We start from the raw sequence: 23,078 nt of genomic DNA on the forward strand, positions 1-23,078 counted from the left end.
AGAGAGGAAAAGGAGAGAGAGAAAAGGAGGGAGAGAGAGAAAGAGTGTATGAGTTTGGTTCGGTGCGTGTGTGTGTGAGAATGTGTGTAGTGTGAGATTTTGCTTGTATTGTGTGTGTGGCCTTACTGTACGTGGTGTAAATGTGTGTGCTGTGGAGTGTGAGTGGAAACTAGTTTGGGGTGCTTAGAAATTGATACTGATGATTCATTTGAAGCACAACATAGAGTATACAATGTTAAGAATCAAATGCCATAAAAAAAAAAAAAAAGTGAACCTTGAACTTTTGAATGGTAATGGAATTGAACTGGTAATGGAACTTGTCACACAATTTGGAACGGTAGTGTACGCAGTAGTAAATTTGTCATATTTGGGTGGTTTAAGTGGCCACTAATTAGCCGAAAGCGGAGTAAAATCCAACAAGGTCTGAGAGTTAATGATCCGGTATCAGAAAGTGAAAAAAAAAAAAATCCCAATAACCACAGTTTATAGCTCATTAGGAACTCAATTTGTAACCATTACATGATATTTAGTGTAACAGTCTTCTTAATACTGCTTGATTTAATTTATTATTAATTATTATTATTATTATTATTATTATCATTATTATTATTATATTTGATAGTGTGGCCAACGTCTACTGCTCTGCCTCATCTCCCACAGCTCAGCTCACCTGCAGTCGAGTCAGCTGCTACTCGTTTGCAATCAAGCGTGTATGTCGGTCAACGAAAATGTCCCCTCACTGCCGTTTTCTTCTTTGTCATCCTCATGAAAGACTTCCCACCTTCTCCAGGAATGATAACCACAAGTGTAGAAAGAGTAGAAACCTTACGTCAGAGTAGTTTTCCGGACTTTGCCTTTTTCTTTCGTCTTTTTTTTTTGTCCAACAGGGGGCAGTGTGCCATAACAAGTGCAATACGAGGAGCCACAGGGGATATGAATACGCAGCCATCAGCCAATCAGCAGCCGTTACTGTTTGTTCTGTTGAATACAAAGCAGCAGTAGAAGCATTAAAATGTCTCCACCGTGCATGCAGATCGCAGACCATCATTAAGATGGAAGAGGACAACGTGGTGACTGCACGGTAACAACTCTAGTCAGTGCTTGTGTGTCAAATGTGTTTTAACAACTACAATGACTGAGAACTAAAAAGAAGAGGAATAAAAACACGATTAACTTATGGCTAAGTCATTGGTCTAGTGTTGATCTACTTTTCCTACCCTGTACTACGAATGTTAACAACTGTTGCTACTGCAAGAAAAACATGGAAAAACGTAATTTTGTCTATAGTATTACAAAGCAAACCGATTCATAAACTAGTACTCTAGTTTATGAATACAGTTAGTGATGTGTGGATCGATAGTTAAAATATCAGTCAATACTTGAGATACCGGATGCTTATAAAATTAGCAGATCAATACATTGATGCTTTTGATACTAATGATTGAGAGCTAGAAAAGTTGGATTGAAAAAATAAAACATTTTATCTATAAAATATGTCAATTAACATGTAAAAAATATGTCAAACTAATTTGCTTTGACTGTTAATTGAGTACAGTATTTTAAATTGTAGCTATTGACAAGCTTGGGCATTTACTGTGGCATTTGTTCATTTAATCAAACAGGGTTTCCATGCGGGCGGCACGGTGGACGACTGGTTAGCACGTCCGCCTCACAGTTCAGAGGTTGTGCGTTCGATCCTGGCCTCCCTGTGTGGAGTTTGCATGTTCTCCGGGTACTCCGGTTTCCTCCCACATTCCAAAAACATGCTTGGTAGGTTAATTGGACACTCTAAATTGCCCCTAAATGTGACTGTGAGTGCGGATGTTTGTCTCTGTGTGCCCTGCGATTGGCTGGCAACCAATTCAGGGTGTCCTACTGCCCGAAAACAGCTGGGATAGGCCCCGGCACGCCTCGCAACCCTTGTGAGGATGAGCGGTTAGGATAATGGATGGATGGATGGGTTTCCACGCGTCTTGGAAAACCTGGAAAATGATTGACCAGTTTTCCAGTCATGGGAAATACATGGAAAACAAGTAAAATGTCCTGGAAAAGCTTGAGGTGTTCTGGAGAATTATTTTTCTTCCCTCTGCTTCTACCTGCCTTGTGTGTGACCACAAACAGGTTAAACAGACATGTATGTCTGTTTTCCAGAGCTGGGCACTTGACCTTTTTTGCCGGTCCGCGACCTGGGGTACCCTTCTGGCCTCGTCCCTCCGTCCTTAGTCATAAAAATGATCGTCCTCCGACTCCGTCTGTCCTTGTCCTTTTAAAGCGGTTCCGTCCTTACGTCTGCCCCCGCCCAGCCCCCAAAAAATGCTATCGGCAGAGGTTTGTTTAAAGCTAATTAGCTGGCTAATTTACTCTCCGCTTACCTTATGGGCACCCACTTCTGGGTTAACGGTTTAGCGAACCGCTTGCCACCACACGTTGTGTGCGGGTAAGGAGAAGAAGTGAGCGAGTTTTTTTTTTTTTTACAGCTGTTGAACTTTACTAAGACGGCAATATTGTTTGCGTTAGCTTTAGCACAGTGTCGGCTACTTGTTTGCGATGTCAAAACCTTTTTTTTTTGTTTTGCCAGTCATCGTCTACTACCAAGCAACGCCCCTCGCCTCTCCGATGTGCGAGAACGAAGCGGCTGCGGCATTCAGGTTTAAAAAGTTCCTGGCACTCCTTCTTCCTTTTCTTCTCCCCTACGTGCAGACTGAACGTGTGCATTGTACAGCATTCCCGCCGGGGCGTTCCCAATGCAAGTAAGTAAACGCGGTTGGGGAACTAGTGGCCCGTTTGAAGCGTTCGGAGGTAATTTTTTGTCGTTTACCCATTTCGCCGAGTAGGTTGAGATGAGCACGCATGAGGGCCGATTAGTGGGTCGGACTAAAATCCACCTCCGCCCTTGCTTAGTCCGTCCCTTTTTTTTGTCATCCCCCGCCCTCCGTCCCAAAAATGTCCGTCCTTCCGGGATGCGTCTCGGGTTTCAGTCGAGCCGCAGCGAGCATGACGACGGCTTCGAGATAGCGACAGGTAGCAGGTAGTCTTATCGGGCCACGTTTTTCACACTGTCATGCTGGCTCCATTGTCCAAAAGCACAAACATTAAACATGGTTGAGGGAAAAAAAAAACTTCTTTGAGCAGCTCACCTGTTTTCTGAAGCTGAGCCATGATTGGTCGTTACCTGAGCCCTGAGTAGTTGTGATGTCATTTTCAGTCGACAGAACGGCCGCCCCCTGAGATGGCTGGAAAACGGGCGGCTTTTGCTATATTCCGCAAACGTGCTGTGTTTGTTTACAAAGAGCTAGAGGCTAGAGGTCAAGTGTGTAATATTTCCTGATGCTTACCCAATGGGAGATTTAAGTACGCCATTGTACTGTTCTGAAAAAATCACAATACAAATACTTGTCACTTTCACCAGCTGTTTGCTAAAATGTGTCCGCGACCCAAATTCCAACCCTCCAGTTGAGAATCACTCTGTAGAGTCCTCCAAAGCAATGGGTGTAATTGACTTTGAGTTGAATGTTTTTCCGTCTTGTGCTTATGAACTGTTCTATTCACGTCGAATCTAATTCTATGTTATTAGCCGGGTTTTTTTTTCTTCTTTTTTTTCGGGCTCCTGGTTGGTTGTTATTGTTCAGGGACAAAGTGGGTGGTCGGGGGAGGTTTTGGCTCGATGTAACGCTAAAGCTTCTCATTTATGGCTCCCACTGCAGTCTCCCGCTTCCCAGGTGCACGCCTTGATTTGTTCACAGCGCATTTCGTGAGGGGCAGTAACAACACTCTGAGGGGAAGGCATTCTTGCAAGAAAGCAATGCTCGTCATCTCTCAGAGGGGCTTTATAGACATATAAATAAAACATGCAACGACACTATGAAAATCTCATTATGATGTGCTTACAATGTGTTTCACAACACAAACATCCCTACAAAATATCTGGCCGGGAATAGAGGAGTAACTTCCAATTTGATATTTTGACGCTTTGGGGACCCCGAGTTTCACCAGGATTTTTTGTCATCAAAATATGATCAAACCCCTCCTAGCTGTTCAATCAATATTTATAATTCATACACATGGTTTTGCCTCTCTCTCTCTCTCTCTCTCTCTCTGTTTCTCTCTCTCTCTCTCTTTGTTTGTCTGTCTCTCTGTCTCTGCGTTTTCACTATTCAGTCCCTATCCAAAGCGAATAGCGGGGGTCCTCTGTATTAAGAAGGTAATAATATGTTAATGTTAAAAGTTAATATAAATGTATGAATGAGTCATTCCTCGAATCCTGCCAAATTTTGAGCCCCTTGTGTTACTGTCATGTCAATACAGTTTACTGATTTTCGATTATTAATTAAAAAGCATTTAACATATCTGATACAAAGACTGTAACGAGTGGTAGTGAGCTGAGGGAATACTTCGTCATGGACGAGTGTTGTTGGATAGCCGAAGGAGCAAAGACTTTCTTGATGTTCCACAAGCCGTTGTTTGATTTGCAATAAAACAATATTTCCGCAGCATACCGCGCGTTACTCAAGAACGTAGCGCTCGGGTGAGCCCATGACAAAAAGTGTACTGAAGTTTAGGGGAAAAAGAAGTGACTAACATAATAAAGCCAAGAGGCGCCACCGTGTGGTGAGATGCCGTACCACAATAACTGACTGTGACAAGACCACAAAACAAATAAACAATAGCATATTTCTGATGTAAACATTGCTAAAACACAAGGCTTGTGTTTAAAAAAAGACGACAATCAGTAGGCCTTCCAACGCGTGGTTTGTCAAGAACAGATGCCGTTTCGGGAAACTTTCCACGTATGTGTACATTTACGCATCGGAGCAGTGTGATGGCCGTAAAGTTTGCCAAGCTGGCACTCAACTGTACTGTTGAAATTGAAGTCAATAGAAGAGGCTAGAGGACAACATAAAAGATTCAGTGACATTTGTAGTAGGGATAAATTGTCCCACCTGTCGCTAGCGACAATGATGACATACAGCAGAATTGTCAACATTAGTCTTTAATCTGAGGTTAAGGCAATCCATTACAAAGCATTTCACAAACCACAGCATGACGACAATCATGTCCAACACCTGGTTTGGGAAATTAATCAGCATGCAAGTCAGAGACCTGGAGAAGGTATGGCAACCAGTCGGGATTAAAAAAAAAACAAAAAAACAAAACAGGAGTGTGTGGTGCGGGGAAGTACAGCAGTGGTTCAGTAGTGTGTGACGCACAAACTTCCTCTAGTGGTTACCCAAAGGAATCACAAAATTACATGTTCAGACCGTGCATGTTACATTAGCTTCAACTTTTCTCCAATCCAGTACAGTACAATTGTGAAGTACTCTTCAGTTGTATTTGACTTTAAGGTTCAATGCCTTTGCATTTGTTCTTTTAGAACGGTGTGTTTTCAAACATTTTAGGTCTGATTTTTATTGAACTTTTGTGCGAAATGTATTCTCTTTGAATCATTGAGTACAATTTGTATTTGTCCATATCAAAGCACGGTGGTAATGTTGAAAGTGTGCATAGTATGTGTTGTTAAGGTATTCCTTGGTTCAAAAAGTTTAAGAACCACTGCCGCACGTTACGCGTGTCATCGGTGAACAGGGTAGAATGCGACATGCTCCGTCCGGCGATTTATCTTCAAAAGAGCGAGTCAAGCAATATGGCCGACACGCTCGCCAGCTCAAATGAAAGGTCGACTTGGCAACTTTGCCAACACACACGCATGCACAAAGTCTAAAATTGCCAAGTTTGAACGTTTTTTTTTTTTTTTTTGGCAGGAAATATTCCAAATGTGGGCTTATGTACATAATGACAGCTTGGAAGAAGAAGAAGAGTCCAGATGAAGGACTGACATCTTGAGACATACAATGAAAATAGTACACCTTCATCATTTAATGCTTTGCAGTTGCATAAGTGTCGAATCGCTTGTTACAGTCTCTATGGCAACCAAAACAACAATAGCTGTTATGTTTGAGCTAATAGTGAATAAATGGTGACGGTGATGCAGTGAATGGAGCAGCGGAAAGCATTTTGTTGCAAGAAAAAGGACGTGAACCATTTGGAATGGCCTGGATTTCGCCATGAATTGGTCATGAAATATTTTGCTAAACATCTACCACACAAACAATTATGTTTTTATGGTACGAAATGCATATTTGTTTCCAGAATATATTCTATGCAGGCCCACTAGTTGAAATACGGCATTCTGATTAATATTGCGTTTGCGGACTATAAATTAGGCAGCAAAATGCACCTACTTTTAGCCATCTCATTTTGTCGCTTCTGTCGACGGAAGATGACATCAAAGTTGCTCGGGGCTGAGATAACGACCAGTCACGACTCACCTGTTTTCTGAAGCCGAGCCATGATTGGTCGTTATCTAAGCCCCAAAGCAACTTCGATGTCGTCTTAACTCGACAGAAGTGACAAAATGGCCGCCCCCTGAGCTAGCTAAAAACGTGTGCATTCTCATATTCCACAAACGCAATATTAATCAGACTGCCATGTACGGGTTGACTTCCCCTTTAACAATTCACGTTGCAGCGTGAACAAAAAAAAATGTGAACCCGTAGGGCTTAGACGTTGGTCTCACCATGGACTGATGAACATGAAGGCTTTAAGGGATACTTTTGAAACCCTTTCCATCTTAATGCAAGTTGAGAATTATTAATGGTACAGCTTCTGAGAGCTCTTTTGTGCGAGGCATGGTTGACATCGGGCAATACACACAAAAGACTTCCACTTCCGTGTCGCGGCGGCGCTGGCAGGGATTTTATGCTCAAGAGATGTTCCAGTCCCAGATAAGGACATACTTTGCATGCAAAGGGGTAGGTATGTAAAGATTAACAGTTAGTAAACAAAACAAAATTGCTATCCACCTTTTTTCTGCAGCCAATGCATACATTATCCCGGATTACACACGCAAAACAGGTCAGGGCATATTTCTGTCGGTCGTCTGTGTGGTGTCCTGCCTGTGGCGTTATCCATGTGTTGAACCAATAGGGGGCAGACTACGCCTGTGCAAGCTTACAGGGTTGTTGCAGGGAACGCAAGGACGACAAAAGTGCAGGCTGTTAAAGGTGGCTCTGTGTTATCGCAGAAGAGAACAGTGGTCTTGCTTTTTAAAAGAACATACACAACACGTCAGTCGATACCTGACCCGGTTAGGGACGATTACAGGGACGGACGAAAACCCACTTCCGTCCTTGCTTAGTGCGTTCTTTTTAAAAGACTTATTTTCCTCCGTCCGTCCACAAAACGGGTGTAAGGACTGACGGACCGTTCCGTCCCTGGGACGGAATGTCCATCTCTGGGTTTTAGTCTAAGTAGACTGTTGCCTATTGTTGTGACTTAGGGGACCACACTATGACCAATTTATGCAGAAATATAGGTCTTTCCACAGGGTTCATCCTTTAAACCAAGCATATGGAAAAAAAACTGTTTCTTCTTTAAAGTGGAAATCAACCCACACAAATTTTTTTCTGGAATATGTTCCCAGCAGGCCCACTAGTTGAAAGACAGCATTGTGATTAATATTGCATTTATGGAATATGAGTTAAGCAGCAAAATCCACCCCCTTTTTAGCCATCTCAGGGGGCGGCCATTTTGTCAGTTCTGCCGACTGCAAATGACATCACAGTTGCTCAGGGCTCAGATAACGACCAATCATGGTGCAGCTTCAGAAAACAGGTCAGCCGTGATTGGTCGTTACCTGAGCCATGAGCAACTATGATGTCATTTTCAGTCGACAGAAATGACGCAATGGCCGCCCCCAGAAATGGCTAAAACGGGTGTGTTAACTCTTATTCCACAAAGGCAATATTTATCAGAATATCAGAATTATTGGGCTTGCATAGAATATATTCTGAAAAATTATGTTTGGGTTGACTTCCTCTTTAAAATGGTTGACTTGCAACATACCAGGAGTGTTGAAGTGTAATGTAAACATTCTTATTCATATATATATATTCATATATATATATATATATATATATATATATATATATTCATATATATATATATATATATATATATATATATATATATATATTTTTTTTTTATTGACCTACTTGAATGGCTTTTGATTGAGGTATTCTGGTATTTCTGTGACAATAACGTGTGGCCTCATTTCACAACTGAATTATAATAAAGGACAAACTGTATCATACCCAGTGAATAGAAGTGTACTGTTCCCCCGGGCGTAAGAGTTCGGCGGCATAGAATGAAATGGCCTATAAAGTAGATGAAAAGAAAAGTGGACAAAGGGGTACAACAATGACACTGTCACATCTCCGTCAACGAGCTCGTCATTTCGTCGACAAAACCAACAAGTGTTATCTTTATCAACGGCCGAAGTTGAGTTGTAAACAGGTCTTGACTTGGAGTATTGTACAAGGCTCAGCCAAACTCTTCATATTCGTTGTATAAGCGATGAGCAGGAAGTATAAAAAGTCTACAAATGTGTGTGTTTGCGCGCGTGTGTGTGTGTGTGTGTGTGAGAGAGAGAGACGCCTTCATTGCTCCACAGTTTGATCCTCAGCCACAATTTCCATGTAGCACAATAACACCTGGCTATCTAAATTTGGATATGTTTCCATATTTTTAGGCACATTTGGATCAAGTGACTGAGAGAGATTGAATAGAATCGAGTGGTTAAACTAAAATTGGTGAACTACAGCAGTACCCCGCACGCCCCAATAGTTGCGCCCTTTGAACTTTCAGCAAAATGTTGCTGGGCAATAATGCCACGCAGTTTCAGAAAAGACCCCGCTACTGACTTGATAGGACTCTCAGATCGATCTTTATGTGGACAAATGTCTTAGTTTGTTAGTCCGCAAAATTTGTATGGAGCCAATTGGCCTCTTTTGGTTGTTTGTTGCCAGGTGTGTTTAGTCACTAACTATTAGTCACTAATAGTCGGTCGTCCGCCTGTCTGGTGACAAACTGCTCGTTAGTGGCCACTTTTCCCAGGGTGTGAGACAATCTTTGGAGGAGGACAGAGAGAGAGAGAGCTAAAGAGCTTCTTGGTTAATCCTTTGACCTGCTGATTGATGAGTCAATTTTGATCGGTTGCTTGGTGTGGTGTGTTGGTTGGTTTTGTAGGTTACGCAATTGGTTGTTTGTTTACGTACATCGGTCAATTCCTAGTAGGAAGATCAACTTATTGGTTGGTTTAATCAATTGATTTGTTAGTCGATAAGTAAATCACTTGGTTGGTTATTTAGTCTATTGATCGTTTAGTTCAGGTCTGGCCAACCTCTTTGGCCAGTTTCATGCGGCTCCTGAAGTCAACCCCATTATTGTGTATGTGATGAGGGGTGGGGAGCGCCTAAAAATTGGTGCGGTCAAAGTTCCTTCCCGGTCTTGTTTCGCTGCAAAATAATGAGCCGTTTCTTATTCAAATGTCATTTTACTCGCCGGTGTGGCGTTTCAGCGCTCGTGTTTTCCCGCGAAAAGCCAGTACAGTACAATGATCTTCCGATTTAAAAAAAAAAAAAAAAAAAAAAAAAAAAAAAAAGTGCATACCTGTCAACTTATACGTTTTCCCCGTATTTTATACGTTTTTTAATCATTTCAAATTGTGCCCGGCGTATAACCTTTTTTGTACGGGGAGATTTTTTTTTTTTAAAAACTAGTTTTTTGTTAGAATGACTTCGTCTCTAGTCTGGAGCGTCCGTTAGCGATTGCGACTGTAAACTTCGGTCGACTTTCACGAGCATAGCGTTCTCCATCCCCCCCCTTCCCCCCGTTGAGCGATAAACACTGTGTATGATTCTATATAGAAATGTCCGTTCCGTTTCCCCCACCTCTCCCGCTGAGCGATAAATACTGTGTAAGATTATTTATAGATACTTTGTAAGATTATATACAGAAATGTACGGGCAAATTAAAACTTTTGTAAGATTCAGCACAGCCCGGGGTTGACAGAGATAAGTTGCCCTCCAAATTTAAGCATCTCGGTATGCACAGGAAAAGAAAGAAACACGTTGATTATTTTATTTATTGTTACTTGGCTTTTTCTATACCTGTTGCCTTTATTCAGAGTGTTCCTGTGTTTGACTTGATAAGCCAAGAATTCACCGTCAGTAGACAGTGTGACATTTGGAATGCTAAAAATAAGAAATATGATCCTGCCAAATTAGTGAGCAGAGCGTGTACTGTGAACTTTGCAGCAATACAGCAAACAGTGAGGCTGACTGCAATGCCGCGAGCTCGAACACAATATTGCAATAAATATCATACTGTGACATCAATACTGTGATAAAACCAAACTATGAGCTTTTGATATTGCTACGGCAGCTTTCGTCTGATGGAAATGTAATTTCGGCTCGCGAGGGGATTGTCAGGAAAAATGTCTGTTTTACACAAAGTGAGTGTGTGTGGACGGCTCGTTTGAACTTGGAACGGATTGCGTTCGACAATCAAGGTACCAAGTGTATGTGTATGCTGTGGCTCTTTTTACGGTAACAGTCGGGGTTGGGGCTCTTTGCCTTTGAGTGGTTGACCACACCCGGTTTAGTTGGTTGCTAAATTGATTGTTTAGTTTAGCTTGATCAACTGAATGGTGGGTTGATCAACTGGTTGGTTGGTTAGTTGATCACTGCATTGATTGGATGTTATTAAGTCAATTTGTTGGTTGGTTAACTGATTAGTCAATTGATTGGGTGGTTAATGAGTTGGTTGAGTGTTGGTTTGGTAGGTTTTTTAATGGTTGTTAGATTGATCAATTGGTTTGAGAGTTAATCAGTCAATTGAGTGGCTACCTTTGGTTGGTTGATGAGACAATAGATGGGTTGTTGCTGTTTGGTAGGTTGATTTGTGGGCTGATCAACCGATTGGTTAGGGGGATTAGTCCGTCGGTTCGGTTGGTTATTTTGTCAACTGATTGTTTGGTTGCTTAACTGATTAGTCAACTAATTTGTTGGTTGATTATGAGGGGGGGGGGTTGTTCCCTCGGGGTGGTCACATGCTTTTTGTTGATGTTCCTTCACCTCACCTGCCGGGTGGCAAACAGCTCGTTAGTGGCCAGCTTACCCACGTGAGAGATGTCAGGATGTTGTAAACTGACGACAAGTCGGCTTCATTCTCCTTCCTCCCTTCAGAGGGACTTTCTGGTTTCGCACCTGGGTTCAAAGCAGCTGCACTCTCTGTCCTGACTTTGTTGTCCTCAAAAGAATGTCCCTTCTTTCCGAGGCGCAAATAAGATGCTCACTCTGGATTCAAGGAGGCTGCTCTTGTATGTTTTGTGTAGTGGTTAGGTTACTTGGTCTCTCCAAAGGAGAGGTCCCCGAACTCCTCACTACACTAAGGTTGCGGTTAGGAATTTTTCAATTTTTGCCGATTACCATGATTCCGGGGATGACATTAAAAGACGCTGCAATGTTAGCTTCCCGCGCAGGCCGAGGTACCACTGTGCTGTCCACTATTTGAGAAATGACACAAATAACGGACTATAGCGTTTGTGTTAAACTGCTCAATGTGATGGAATATTAACCGCAAATGCGTGAGAGAGAATTTCCTTGCAGACACGAGATCTCTTCAAAAACGATGTAAGAGTTATTCTTTTTGTAGCGTGAGATCAGGCGTCATTGTGGGACTGGTGTCACTCTTTCAATGTTGGTTTGGAGGACTCTTTCAAAATAACAGACAGTCAAATGTCCTTGCACGAATTCAGACCGGAAGCCTATGGCCTGGCCCCTGCTTTGCTGTGAATGGCCAGCCTTCTACTTCAGGGGTGTGGCTTAGCCCAAGGTCATTGGATTTGTTTTTCGACGAGCGATGAAAAATGCAAAGAATGGTGAAATCATCCTTCCGGGGAGCAAGAATATTTAGCTTATTATTCACATTAGTAATCTTTGTGCTTTTGCCTCGGGTAGTCTTTAGTGCAATGTTTTGGTAGAAATATTAGAAACAGGTGAAATAATATTAATATGACAACAGCTCACGACTTGCACTCAAAAATGCTCCAAAACAATCCATACACTGCTGAATATAGATTTTTTTTTTTTCATCACATGCTTTTTGTCTAAATATATATAATACAGTCCTTATCAAAATAGAAATTGCTATTTTGGGGGAATTTGATCAATATTACAATAAGACAAGCCATCAAATATAGGGTGGCAACCTACAGGGGAAAAAAAAAAAAAAAGACTTTTGACCCCGCTGTCTAAAAGCCCAACCCAAGAGAATAAATGCAATAAACCAGATACATATTTTTTTTCTAGACACATCAATTGCAAAAAGTATCACAAACAGGATACAAGATGGCACATTCTAATAATATACTTACGTTCTGCCTCGCCCTGTTTTCTCGCTATGCGTGACATCATTCGCCACTTGGATAGCAGAAAACAACAAAAGCTCCGTGGTGATCTCCTCAAAATCTCAAACTGTTCCAGAAAGGAGTCTCATCCGTCCCGGGTTTCACTCCTAATTAGCAGCTCATTCCCCTTCCAAGGAAGCAGAGTGAGTGGCTTCACACGGCGTTGCTTTGGGAGCGGTCGCCGGGCGAATACGGCGGCGGTGGGACGGGGGAGGGCTTGATGGCTCTGCTCTTCATGTAAGAGATGAGCTGGTCGGGGATCTCGGCCAGGACGTCCTTGGCCAGCCGGGCCATGCTCAGGACGTGGTTGCCCGTGCGGTCCATGTAGTCCCTGAAGGGGACAAACTGGTACGGCGGAAGAGAGAGAAAAAAAAAAATGGCGGGAGAAAAACAAATACAGGTCTTCAGACAAATTGTTCATCAATATAGATACTGTTATAATAAACATGACTATTTTTCACCTGTACAATGTCTCTCTCAGCCAATTTTCCACGTGAGGAAATCCGGATGTCGTCTCCATCCAATTCCACCATGGCTGCAGAAACAAGAAAATCAGCACCAAATGAGCGTCTGTACTTAATTCCGCTTACTGGTCATATCATTAGGTACAGCTGCTTTGCCCAATAACAGCCGACATAACAATTTGGCATTTCCAAAGGTGATAATTTCAGAGAGCTCTTCATTTAATAATTAAATCATCCGCACTGCATCATATTGAGAGCTGTTATTTTGCCCCTCATGTAATAAAGGAGGTAACCATTTCCATAAATTGTCCCTCCTGTAATGCTGCACGCTGGTGAATATTTATACACCCATTGTGTTGCTTCTCCAGTTATTTAGACATTCTGACATTATCGCAGCTTGATTTTATGACGATGATGTTGATATTGCCTATTAGTATTATTACTTGGCGATTGGCACCCATGTTAGGTTGACTGACTTACCGTCAAACTCGGCTTGTCCGACCCCAACAATGATGATGGACATGGGTAGTTTGGCCGCCTGTGGTGAGTGACAAGAGCAGTCAGTCGCAGGGTAAAGGTCCTAAATCAAGGGTGCAGAATCGTGCGTTTATCCAGTCGCAGTGGTTCTTCAACTTTTTACAAGTCCCCCCACAAATTTAGAATTTCTTAAAAGTGTTACGACAGAAATTTCAAGATACGAAAGGTAACGATACAGTATGGGCTGCCACTCGCAGCTCCGGAGTTTCCTAAACGCAACATGCTCGTAGCTGCTCTGCCATTGGCTAGCCTAGCATCTTCCTGGCATCCCATTGGCTAAGAGGGACCTCTACCGCATGTTTCTATGTGTGAAGATAAGACAGGTAGATAGATATATATGGGATAGATATGTCTATGCAGCGTCCTCGTCATTCGGTGTTCCGATAATTTGACGTGAATTAGAAACGAGGAAAAGAAAAAAAAGGAGAAAATCTTTTTTTTTCGTCCATACAAACAAAGCAAGAGTTAATAGAAAAGTATGAAAGGGGGATACGTTTGGTTGATCTCGCCAAAGAATATGACCGTAACATATCGACAGTCGCCACGTTATTAAATCAGTTGTTTACAAAACGCCAGGCAAAAACACTTATGAGAGAGAACATGAACCAAAGAGGGAAAAAAAGCAATGAGGACAGCAATTAAAAGGTAAACGACCATAATTTTTATTCTTTACTGTATTCTTTGTTTTTTGTTTTTTTTACATTATGCACAACTCTCATTTATTGTGCAATAATCTAAGTGTAACATGTATTTGTTGCATGTTTTGATGCATTGTTATGCTTTATAAAACATTTATGTCTGCGTCTCTATTTACAAAATTTTCTACTTAAGAAATTTCTTCCAGAACCAATTAATTTCGTAAGTAAAGGTACCACTGTACAATGTTATCATCATGCGTTCCCGTCACACCCGTCAACAGATGCCCAGAGAAGGAACAGTTACAAACAATAATAGACATGGAAAAAAGAGAGAAACATGAATTCTAGATAGATGAGGTCATAAACATTTCATATCTTTGTTTCAGAGCGCTTTATAACACAGTTAGTCTGAAGCGTCCACCAGGGGCCTCAAAGAAAATACATCATTGAGTGATAGGGGCCCTAAAGTGGCGGCTTTATAACCATCATTAATTGTGCATATTTCCGTTATGTGGATTTTAAAACCTAGAATTAGAGGCTCATTTAAGTGCAAATATTGCAAATGTGTAATTAATGTAGCAGAGAGCCAAAAGTCCTGGATTAAGCACAGGGCTTGGCAGGCTTTTATGCTCAAGGGCTACATTTGATTCAAGAAAAAATGGACAAAAAAAGACCAGCTTACTTGTTCGTCCATGAGGTAAAGAAGAAAAAGTGTACGTAAAAGAAAGTATTATTTACAATTTATTGAACTCTTTATTAAAAAAAAAAAGTTACACGTTTAACATCTCTGCTCATGCAGACAAAAAAATACTTCTTTCAAAAGCAAATTACTCTGCTTACATCATCTTCCAAAACTCTTTTCAAAGGTCTTAGAGCCATGAGTGTAGCAATAAATAAAACTGCGAGCTGACTAAGCAGTGTAATTGTGAAAATGAATCTATACACACTTACCTTCGTGGCTGACACGCTTCTTTCTGCTCTGAAGCGTTACAGGTGTCCATTTTTTTTAACAAAACCGCCTAAGTCAAATGTATCCAACCATCTTCACTCATTCTGGTGTAAGATTTATTCCAAACTTTCAATATTGAGGTGACCTAATGCCACCCGGCACCCGTGGAATGAGGACAAGGCGGAGTTTTATGAAACTTCTCAAAACGTTAATGTGTCCAAGAGAGTTTATAGATTTGTTCTGAAGCTATTTTCAACACTTTAAATTTGGTAACAATGTGTAAAAACAACAGGTGATGTGCTAGGGACAGACCAAAAGTATCAATTTGTGAAAAAATATGCAATTGACCATATTTGGACACACTGGACAAGGGTTTCCACCAATAGCGACAATATGTAAAATTGTTTATTTTAGTCATTTGTTTTTTTTTATTATTCTTATTTACAATAAAAACAACCAATTATTCAGTGAGATGAATGAAAAAAAAATGATACAGTGGACCACTGCTTACTTATGGTTTGGCACTCGCGGGTGTGCACATTCACAGATTTAATTTCAATTTTTTCCTCATTATTTATTAATGACATATACAGCACCTTTTGAAAAATTTGGGGGGTGTAAAAAACCTCCCCGGGCCCCAATGCATTTCAATTCAGCGCATTTAATTGTTCTTGAATTATACACGTCATTTTACTATTCACAGGCTGGCAAATGTTTAAGTTAATGCATCAAACGTCACAGGAGTCTTGATAATGTAAAATATTGAACGACTAGTACTACTTTTAAATCAACCAACAACGAAATGACATGTCTCCACGTAGCACACGAGGCCTTGGACTAGATGAGCCTCATGAATGGACCAATAAATGCCCCAGGCCAATTAGATGTCAAGGTAAACTAATCAAGGCAGGCGGGTGTTGCTTATTGTAGAGCACAACGCGCCGCACAAGTCAAACTGGATGCAATAATAGCAAGCCAGGAGAGTCAAACTGAGTATTAAACTAAACCGCAGGAGGATCAAAATGTACATTCAGCATCAACTAAAAATGCTCGATTTGGTGCAGCAAATGATTCATCTTAGTCTTTTCTGAATTCTGTCCCACCTGTTGTGTTCTGTAAATGAATGATGTATGCTTATAGTAGAAAGACATTTACAGTGATAAAAGTAGGTCAGTCTTCCTCCCTCAGGGGTCTGAGGCGGGTGGATACAGTTGGGGGGGGGGTCGGGGGCGCAGATGTGCTTGCGCGGGGCTGCCTGTTAACAATGGGTGGTTAAAGTCCAAGGGATTATCCTCCCTCCATCTCCTCCTTATTTATCCTCAACCTCTTGCTTTTGCATTCATAGCGCTTGTCCCTGGATAGGAGCGTCTTCTATGGAGCATTTACATACAGTAGATCGATAGGAGACTTAGGCGAAGCCTCTAGGTGGCAGTAGTTAGCCAAATACAGTCCATTCGGAAGAACATCCGTCCCGTGGCGTCACTTCTACGAAACCAAAAACACGGCGCCAAACTCGTTCGGGAGAACCGACAGGAGGTCAGAATTGCTTTTAAAAACCTTTCAACGAGAAGAAGTGGTTGGTTGCGGAGAAATAAGTAAGCAAAAAGCGCATCGAGAATGGCTATAACTAACGGAGCGCCGCGAGAATCCATGTTGACTCGCATGAAAACACAAGTCGCGCAAGTGACGCCAAAGCATTGTTGTCGCACGGTGACGACGTAAATCGTCCACAGCAAAACGCGGATCGGAGATATCCGCAAATCTCCACTGCTGAGAAAAACTTAAAAGATGTGTGGTTTGGTTGCTTAATTAAAATACTTGACCAGACCACTTTATGACTGCCGTGCATGTTTAAGCAATGTTTTAATTCCCTCCCTCTATATTGATACAAGTGTAACTGTCACGTGAGGATCAGGATTTGATCCCATACGCAGACATGACACGGAATTGTACAATAAACAGTCTTTATCAACGAAAATACAAAGTAACCGCAGAGAGCTGAACTGGAAGAGAGTTTGAATCCTCACTCGAAGAAGGTTTGACGTACGGACGACGAGTCACTCGAGCTTTTAAACTGTTAAGACATAAGGCCTGTATGACATTGTAAAGGACAAAGCATGAAAGGACCATAGCAACTGCATAGCAACCATACGTAACAACCAGTCTTAACAGTAACAGTTGAAATAGGTAATTGTGAAAGAGGAAAAAAGTTGTTGTCTTCATACGCAAAGCGCGTACGAAAAAACATGTTCGACAACTGGCATCGAAATCTGCAATGCAGTTTTCTCTCCTGGCTGTTAAAATTGAAGAGCCTCACATGTGATTTGTTATCCGGGTCCATTCGGGTTCAAATTCATTTCTGCGTGCAATCTCGCCCTTAGAGTCAGAAAACAATCTCACCATCTGCAATGTTGAATTTGGAAAAACATCAAAGATAGCTTGAAACCCTGCAGGCTGCCTTCGTAGATATGGGAATATATTAGTCAGATCTGAATCAATATTTCAGCGCTTAATTAGCATCAGATATGCCTTGTCATAGGTACACACACACACACAGACACACAGACACGCCAAAGACAAAGAGGAAGCAGGAAAGTTGAGTTCCAGGTGAAGCAGCATGACGTTCAGAGTCGTTGAGCAGAGCAGCAGACAAGATCTTAAAAGGAAGGTGTGGCTGTTCCAATGGTTTGATTAACAGTCGCAAATTCCCTTTAAACCCAGTCTGCTGGGGGTCTACGGGAGGCCATCCGCATGCTCCGCGATGTCCCCCTCCACCCCCCAACGCATACTATGTAGACTAGGTCACTTTTACATAATGGGCCCTATTTTGTCTAAAGCAAAGTGCAGACTAAGTGTGCGCGTGGGCGGATTTTCTTTCCTTTGGTATTTTAGTGGGAAATGGCCGTTTGTACCGTTGTGGGAGTGAACACAGCTGACTTGATTCCCGGCCAATAAAATAAAATAATTCCTTTTAAGTCCAGCGCAGGTTAGGCGCCAAATTCATGCAAACTAGACTTGCCCCAGCACAAAAAATTTTTACGCCGAGTGCACACGCGCCTGTCGATGAAAATACAGCCCGATACGTCCCTTTTGAGGCATTACCAATAAAATGCAGGTGTCATCCTCCCCATAGAAACACTTCATTTTAAACTGTCCGATGACCACACTTATTTTCCCTGCCGTCATTTTAAACTCAGTTAGCACACACTACTCTTCTCCCCGTAGATTGGGTCGCAAACTGAGTAATTGGACATGCTGTCATCACCTCGCTTCTTAATCGGTCTTAAAGCATCACTGCATGAGAATATCAATTATTGAAGCAGCACCAGTAATTATTCCAACGTCATTCACTGTGTGTGTAAGTACGACTCGTAATGGATGAATGTTACTTTAGGGACAGTGGTTGGATAGAATTAAAAAAAAAAAAAAAAGAACATTTGTCATTTGTGCTGCTGGAAGTATAAACATGTCAAATAAAACACTAATCATAGTGAAAAATATGACTAATGGCATAGTGTAATTTTTTTTTCTTTTTTTTTTGGGATGGGCGGGGGGGAGGCACTGCGTAATGACTTTCAATTGACAATAATTGGAAGCAACTTACCCAACACGGCCTACAACAGTCGCTGACACTATAATTGGGCTCCATCTTTGCTGGATGAAACAAGTTTGCTTTATATAGTGCATATGAGTCTATAAAGTCTGATTGATGACTCAGGCTATCTGGTTGTCTGGATAAAATTGAACGTGCCCAACAAGAGGAAAGAGAGCACAGAGTCTCCAATCTGCTGCAAGTGGACAACGAGACCCTGAAAAGTCACAGAAAGCCCAGCGGCCAACACTTACGTTGACGATGGCCTCCTTGGTTTGAGCCATGTCCGAGATGACGCCGTCCGTGATGATGAGCAGCACAAAATATTGCGAGCCATCCTGTACCGCCGCTGCGTACCTGAGGGAGAGGAACCACCGTCAGACCAGCGGAACACCGAACACTTGACATCCGTCCGTCTTGTCTCGAACCCGTCCTCTTTCGAGTTGCCAGTGGACGAGCACGTACAAACAAAGCCCGCCGTGCTAACCACTAACACACATTGTGCCGCCATGTACGGTAATAATTAACGTCTAAATGTGAACGTTAAAACGTTGCCTGCACGGGTTTTATGATGGATTTAATGACAATCCGGAATGAATTCTTCCAAATAGAATTGATGTCAGGGGGAAGTTTTGTTTTGAAAGTGGACCAAATAGGTTTCCAGTATATGTTCATGGACAAAAAGAAAAAAAAAAATTAGTAAAACATTACTCGTCGCGCATCAATTGCTTTACCCGTGCCATACAAGCTTAATACGGAATGTAAATAAGTGAAATACGCTGTAGCGCTCCGTGTCTCCGAGGTCTTTCCAGACACTTTTAGCATAGCCAGAGGAGATGGCGCACAGTAAGCGTGGCCTACTTTCGTGGCCTCGCGCTGGCTGTCTTATGAATAATTGACTCAACTGTTTATCTTAGAGCTGCAGTATTAAATTCTCATTTCCCGAAAACATTTGAGGACGGACAAAAGGACAAAACAAACAACAGTGCGATCCAAGGGTGGGTCAGAGCATTTGAATGGACGCACGTGCGCAGCAGCAAGAGCGCTAACCATGAAGTGACATTGTGATCCACGGGTAGCACAGTGGACAAGTGGTCAGCGCTTATTGCCTAACGGTTGTGGCGGTTTCGGACTTGGCGCCAGCCGGCCGGAGGTCCCTTCGTATCCGGAAACATTTGAAAGCTGGCGTGCAGCTCAGCAACAGAGACTCTCAACGCTTTACTTTTTAGCTACAAGTAGGCCTATATATCGCTGGCATCGGGCAGAATTCTTTCATCCCCAAAACCATCGCTTTTCAGGAAACCCAACAAGAAAAAAAAAACCATTATTTGGGATTCATTATTGCATCGTCCAATAGCGCGAGCCAGGTTCAACACTTGGTCAAGAATGACAAATCCATGTGGGGACTCACCAATAGTATCGATTTGTGAAAAAATATGACATTGACCAAATCTGGACATAGGTGGTTTTGAATATCTGTAAATACAGTAGTGCCTCGCTATGCAATCACAGATCTTCTTTCCTCATTGAAATGATTATAAATGCCATTAATTTGTTCAGCCTCCCAACAAAAGAAACAAAAATTTGGGGAAAAAAAGCACTCTAATATTGGACTTTATAACATATGCCAGCTTCAGGCGGTAGGTGATCAACGGACCGCAAATTTTTAAGATATATATCAACATATATATAGTCAATATATCGAGGTGGTGAGGGGGATTAATAAATGAGGCTTCATCACATAAAGTACATTCATTTTTTAAAAATGTTTTGCTACACTTTTCCCGAATTGAAATATGCTTCATTTTGGAGCCTTTACTTATTGCTTAAACTTATAACTTATTCTGCACTGTGTGTTGCCTTATGAGATGATTTTACATTACGGCTACGTACAATCAAGCTTCTTTGTAACATGTTAACTGTGTGATCTGTTGCCATGGAAACCATAGAGCAGACGCTTTAAAAAACATTTCCCCCCCCCCCCGCATCATTACTTATATCGCCCACATACTGCAAGGCAATAATGGAAAGGGTCTCATAATACTTTCATTCACACATTCAACATTTATCCGAATTTGATGACTTTATGTATGGCTAAAGTGCATTTTTGGATTAAAACCATGTTATGACACTGCCTAATGGTACCACATTTTCCTGCAATAAGGCGTGCTTATTGCGCAATCAATCATCTTCCATCCCAATTTGTAGTATGGCCAGTAAATTCGTTGGGTGATCATTTCCTCATTTGCAAAGCTTGTTAGAGGTGAATCAAGCAGCGTGGTGTGCTCCATTGCATTAAAAGCTCATTTATTGGGTGTGCGTTAACCATCTTGTTATGTTGCGTGTAAAATGGAGCACTTCTAAACTTTAAAACTACAGGGGAAGTATCTATTTAAAAAAAAAAAAAAAAAAAAAAAAAGGGAAACATTAATATAAACTAGAAATGTGAATGCTGAAATACTGAATAAAAAAATCTGGAAACAGTGGAATGACATTGAATGATCATGGAAGATGTCGAATGATGTGAAATGATATTGGTGAAAAATAAGAACGAAATAGAATAGTAGCATATATTGAATGATAAGGAATGATACTGAAAGATGGGATGAGCTGGAATGATAGTGAATATGTATTTATTGAAAAATATGGAATGATATTGGTGAAGAGTGTGCAATATGTTGATTAAAAATGTGGAATGACATGGAATTATATTAAGATAAGATCAACTTCATTGTCGTTAGTGTCTCCTCAAAATAACTCAACAAACAGCAAAACCTCTGGCAACAAAAGTGAATACACCCCTGGAATATGGCAAATACTTCTCCATTTATGTGTATATTCAACATTTTAAACATGCTGCTAATGAGTTGGCACTGACACCAGGAGCTGAAATTGGGGCAGAATATCACAATGTCACAAAGCCATGGATTTTATTCCTGGGTTTTCTCATAGTCACAAAAACGATTAGTCTACCAAAGTACCAAACATTACAGGAGGGTTAAAGTATCAACGAATGCCTCTTTGTGGGGGCCTGTTGAAGATGACTTTGAAAGAAAGTACAAATTAGTGATGTGAGACGTCGCTGCGCTGTTACCTTGCCACATGATTGACAACAGGCGAAAAGTTGGTGGGTCCATACAGCTGTACCGTCTTAAGGCTTTGATGGTACGCGTCCAGAATCCCCTCCATGCCGTTGCAGTACGGGTTCTCTATGTTGCCGTTCTGGTCAAAATAAATAAATAGAATAAAATAGCAGAGTAGTATCAGTATTAGTAGTATTTTTTTATTTTTTTAGTTTCGCTTTTCAATAATTTTAAATAATTCAAGTAACTTATTAATTTATCTTTTTCTTTTCATTGGGGACTATTTTTTGTATTTTTTTTTTTTATCATATTTTATCATGCTGATTTTAGTTCTTAGATTATATTATTGTTTTGTCTTGTTAGCTTTTAGCTCCAGTGTTTCCTCATGAGGGGGCCTCCGCGTTGGGGGTGGGGGGGATGGCTGCCCTCCCCGCGGGGGGCGTCATCGCAGGGGCTTCTTAGGTCCAGGTGGCCGGGGGCCTCTACACTAGGTGTGGGGTCTCCCCGGCTAATCTGGGCCGGGGGTCTCTGTGATGGCGGCACTCCCTGTGGCCCGTGGGCTGTCATTCCCCTCAGCGTGAACGAGCCCCCCTTGGGTACCCTTTCCTCATATGGTTCCTCTGTGCCTTGTCATGTTTTACTTTTTTGTTAAACTTTTTGAACAAAGTTTATCAAGTTGTGTGCTTTGTATGTATGTGTGGGGTGTGTGTGTGTGTGTGTGTGTCTAGGTGCGAGTGCTGATGTACTGGCGGATATATATCTTTGGGTTTGTTGGGCGGTTGCGGGTCTTCCTTTTTATGTTGTGTTTTTACTGGACAGCACTTTGAGTTGCATTCTTTTTGTATGAAAAATGCTTTATAAATAAATTTGATTTGATTTGATATGAGAGATGAGCGAAAACTTTTTTGGTGCCTACACTCTTAAAACTGATAGCAGCAAAGAATGATCAACTATAAAATGGTACCTTGATGTTGGAATGCACCATTGCATCATTTGGAGCAGGACCAAAATGTTGAACTATTTTTTGGGAGTTTAAAATGGTAGCAGAGTGAGCGAGTAACTCGTCCAAAGGGTTCTGAGTTTGAATCTTGGCTCCGGCTCTTCTGTGTAGAGTTGACATTTTGACCCTTGCGGTTGTGAAGGTTTTTCCTCCCACTCTGCCATTGACTGGCGACCGATTGTTTGTTCGTCCCCTGACATTGACTAAAGACCAATCCAATATTGAAAAGCCGTGTTTTACGTGCAACCGTGGGAAAATCGTGCTAACTCCACACAGGAACGACGGAGGCCAGATTCACCCCAATCATACGTGACATCATTTTTTTTTCTGTTCTGTATATAAAAATGCAACAACACCATGTCAGCATACCTAATTATGTGTGTAATGTCTATTTCACTTCAGGAGTGAAAGTTGATTTTTAAAAGCCACTTGCAGGAAGTGGCAGAGCAAAAAGGATCCAATGATACGCTGCCATGAATCTTAATTTGTTGATTTGAATGAAAACACG

At 41.6% G+C, this 23,078-nt stretch overlaps 1 protein-coding gene and 1 long non-coding RNA gene across 4 annotated transcripts in view; one reads left to right on the forward strand and one right to left on the reverse strand.

The window, feature by feature from the left end:
• The first annotated feature begins 11 nt into the window (after positions 1-11).
• Positions 12-6,330, forward strand: LOC147153687 (uncharacterized). The gene is made up of 3 exons (XR_015087295.1): positions 12-1,081; positions 2,579-2,750; positions 5,760-6,330. It is a non-coding gene; the product is annotated as an uncharacterized LOC147153687 (long non-coding RNA).
• Positions 6,331-7,738: 1,408 nt separating this feature from the next.
• Positions 7,739-23,078, reverse strand: part of cpne5a (copine Va) — a 123,485-nt gene continuing 108,145 nt past the window's right edge. For all 3 annotated transcript variants that reach the window (XM_086034500.1, XM_086034491.1, XM_086034483.1), the window contains 5 exons: positions 21,582-21,709; positions 18,742-18,844; positions 13,252-13,309; positions 12,769-12,842; positions 7,739-12,652 (listed from right to left, as the gene is read on the reverse strand). In XM_086034500.1, coding sequence (XP_085890626.1) covers positions 12,461-12,652; positions 12,769-12,842; positions 13,252-13,309; positions 18,742-18,844; positions 21,582-21,709 — 555 coding nt within the window. In that variant the 3' untranslated portion in view covers positions 7,739-12,460. The remainder of the gene's footprint in view (positions 12,653-12,768; positions 12,843-13,251; positions 13,310-18,741; positions 18,845-21,581; positions 21,710-23,078) is intronic.

This window comes from Filicampus tigris, chromosome 1 (genome assembly GCF_054856515.1).
Source record: "Filicampus tigris isolate MCC_2025a chromosome 1, RoL_Ftig_1.0, whole genome shotgun sequence".
NCBI classification, from domain to species: Eukaryota; Metazoa; Chordata; class Actinopteri; order Syngnathiformes; family Syngnathidae; genus Filicampus; species Filicampus tigris.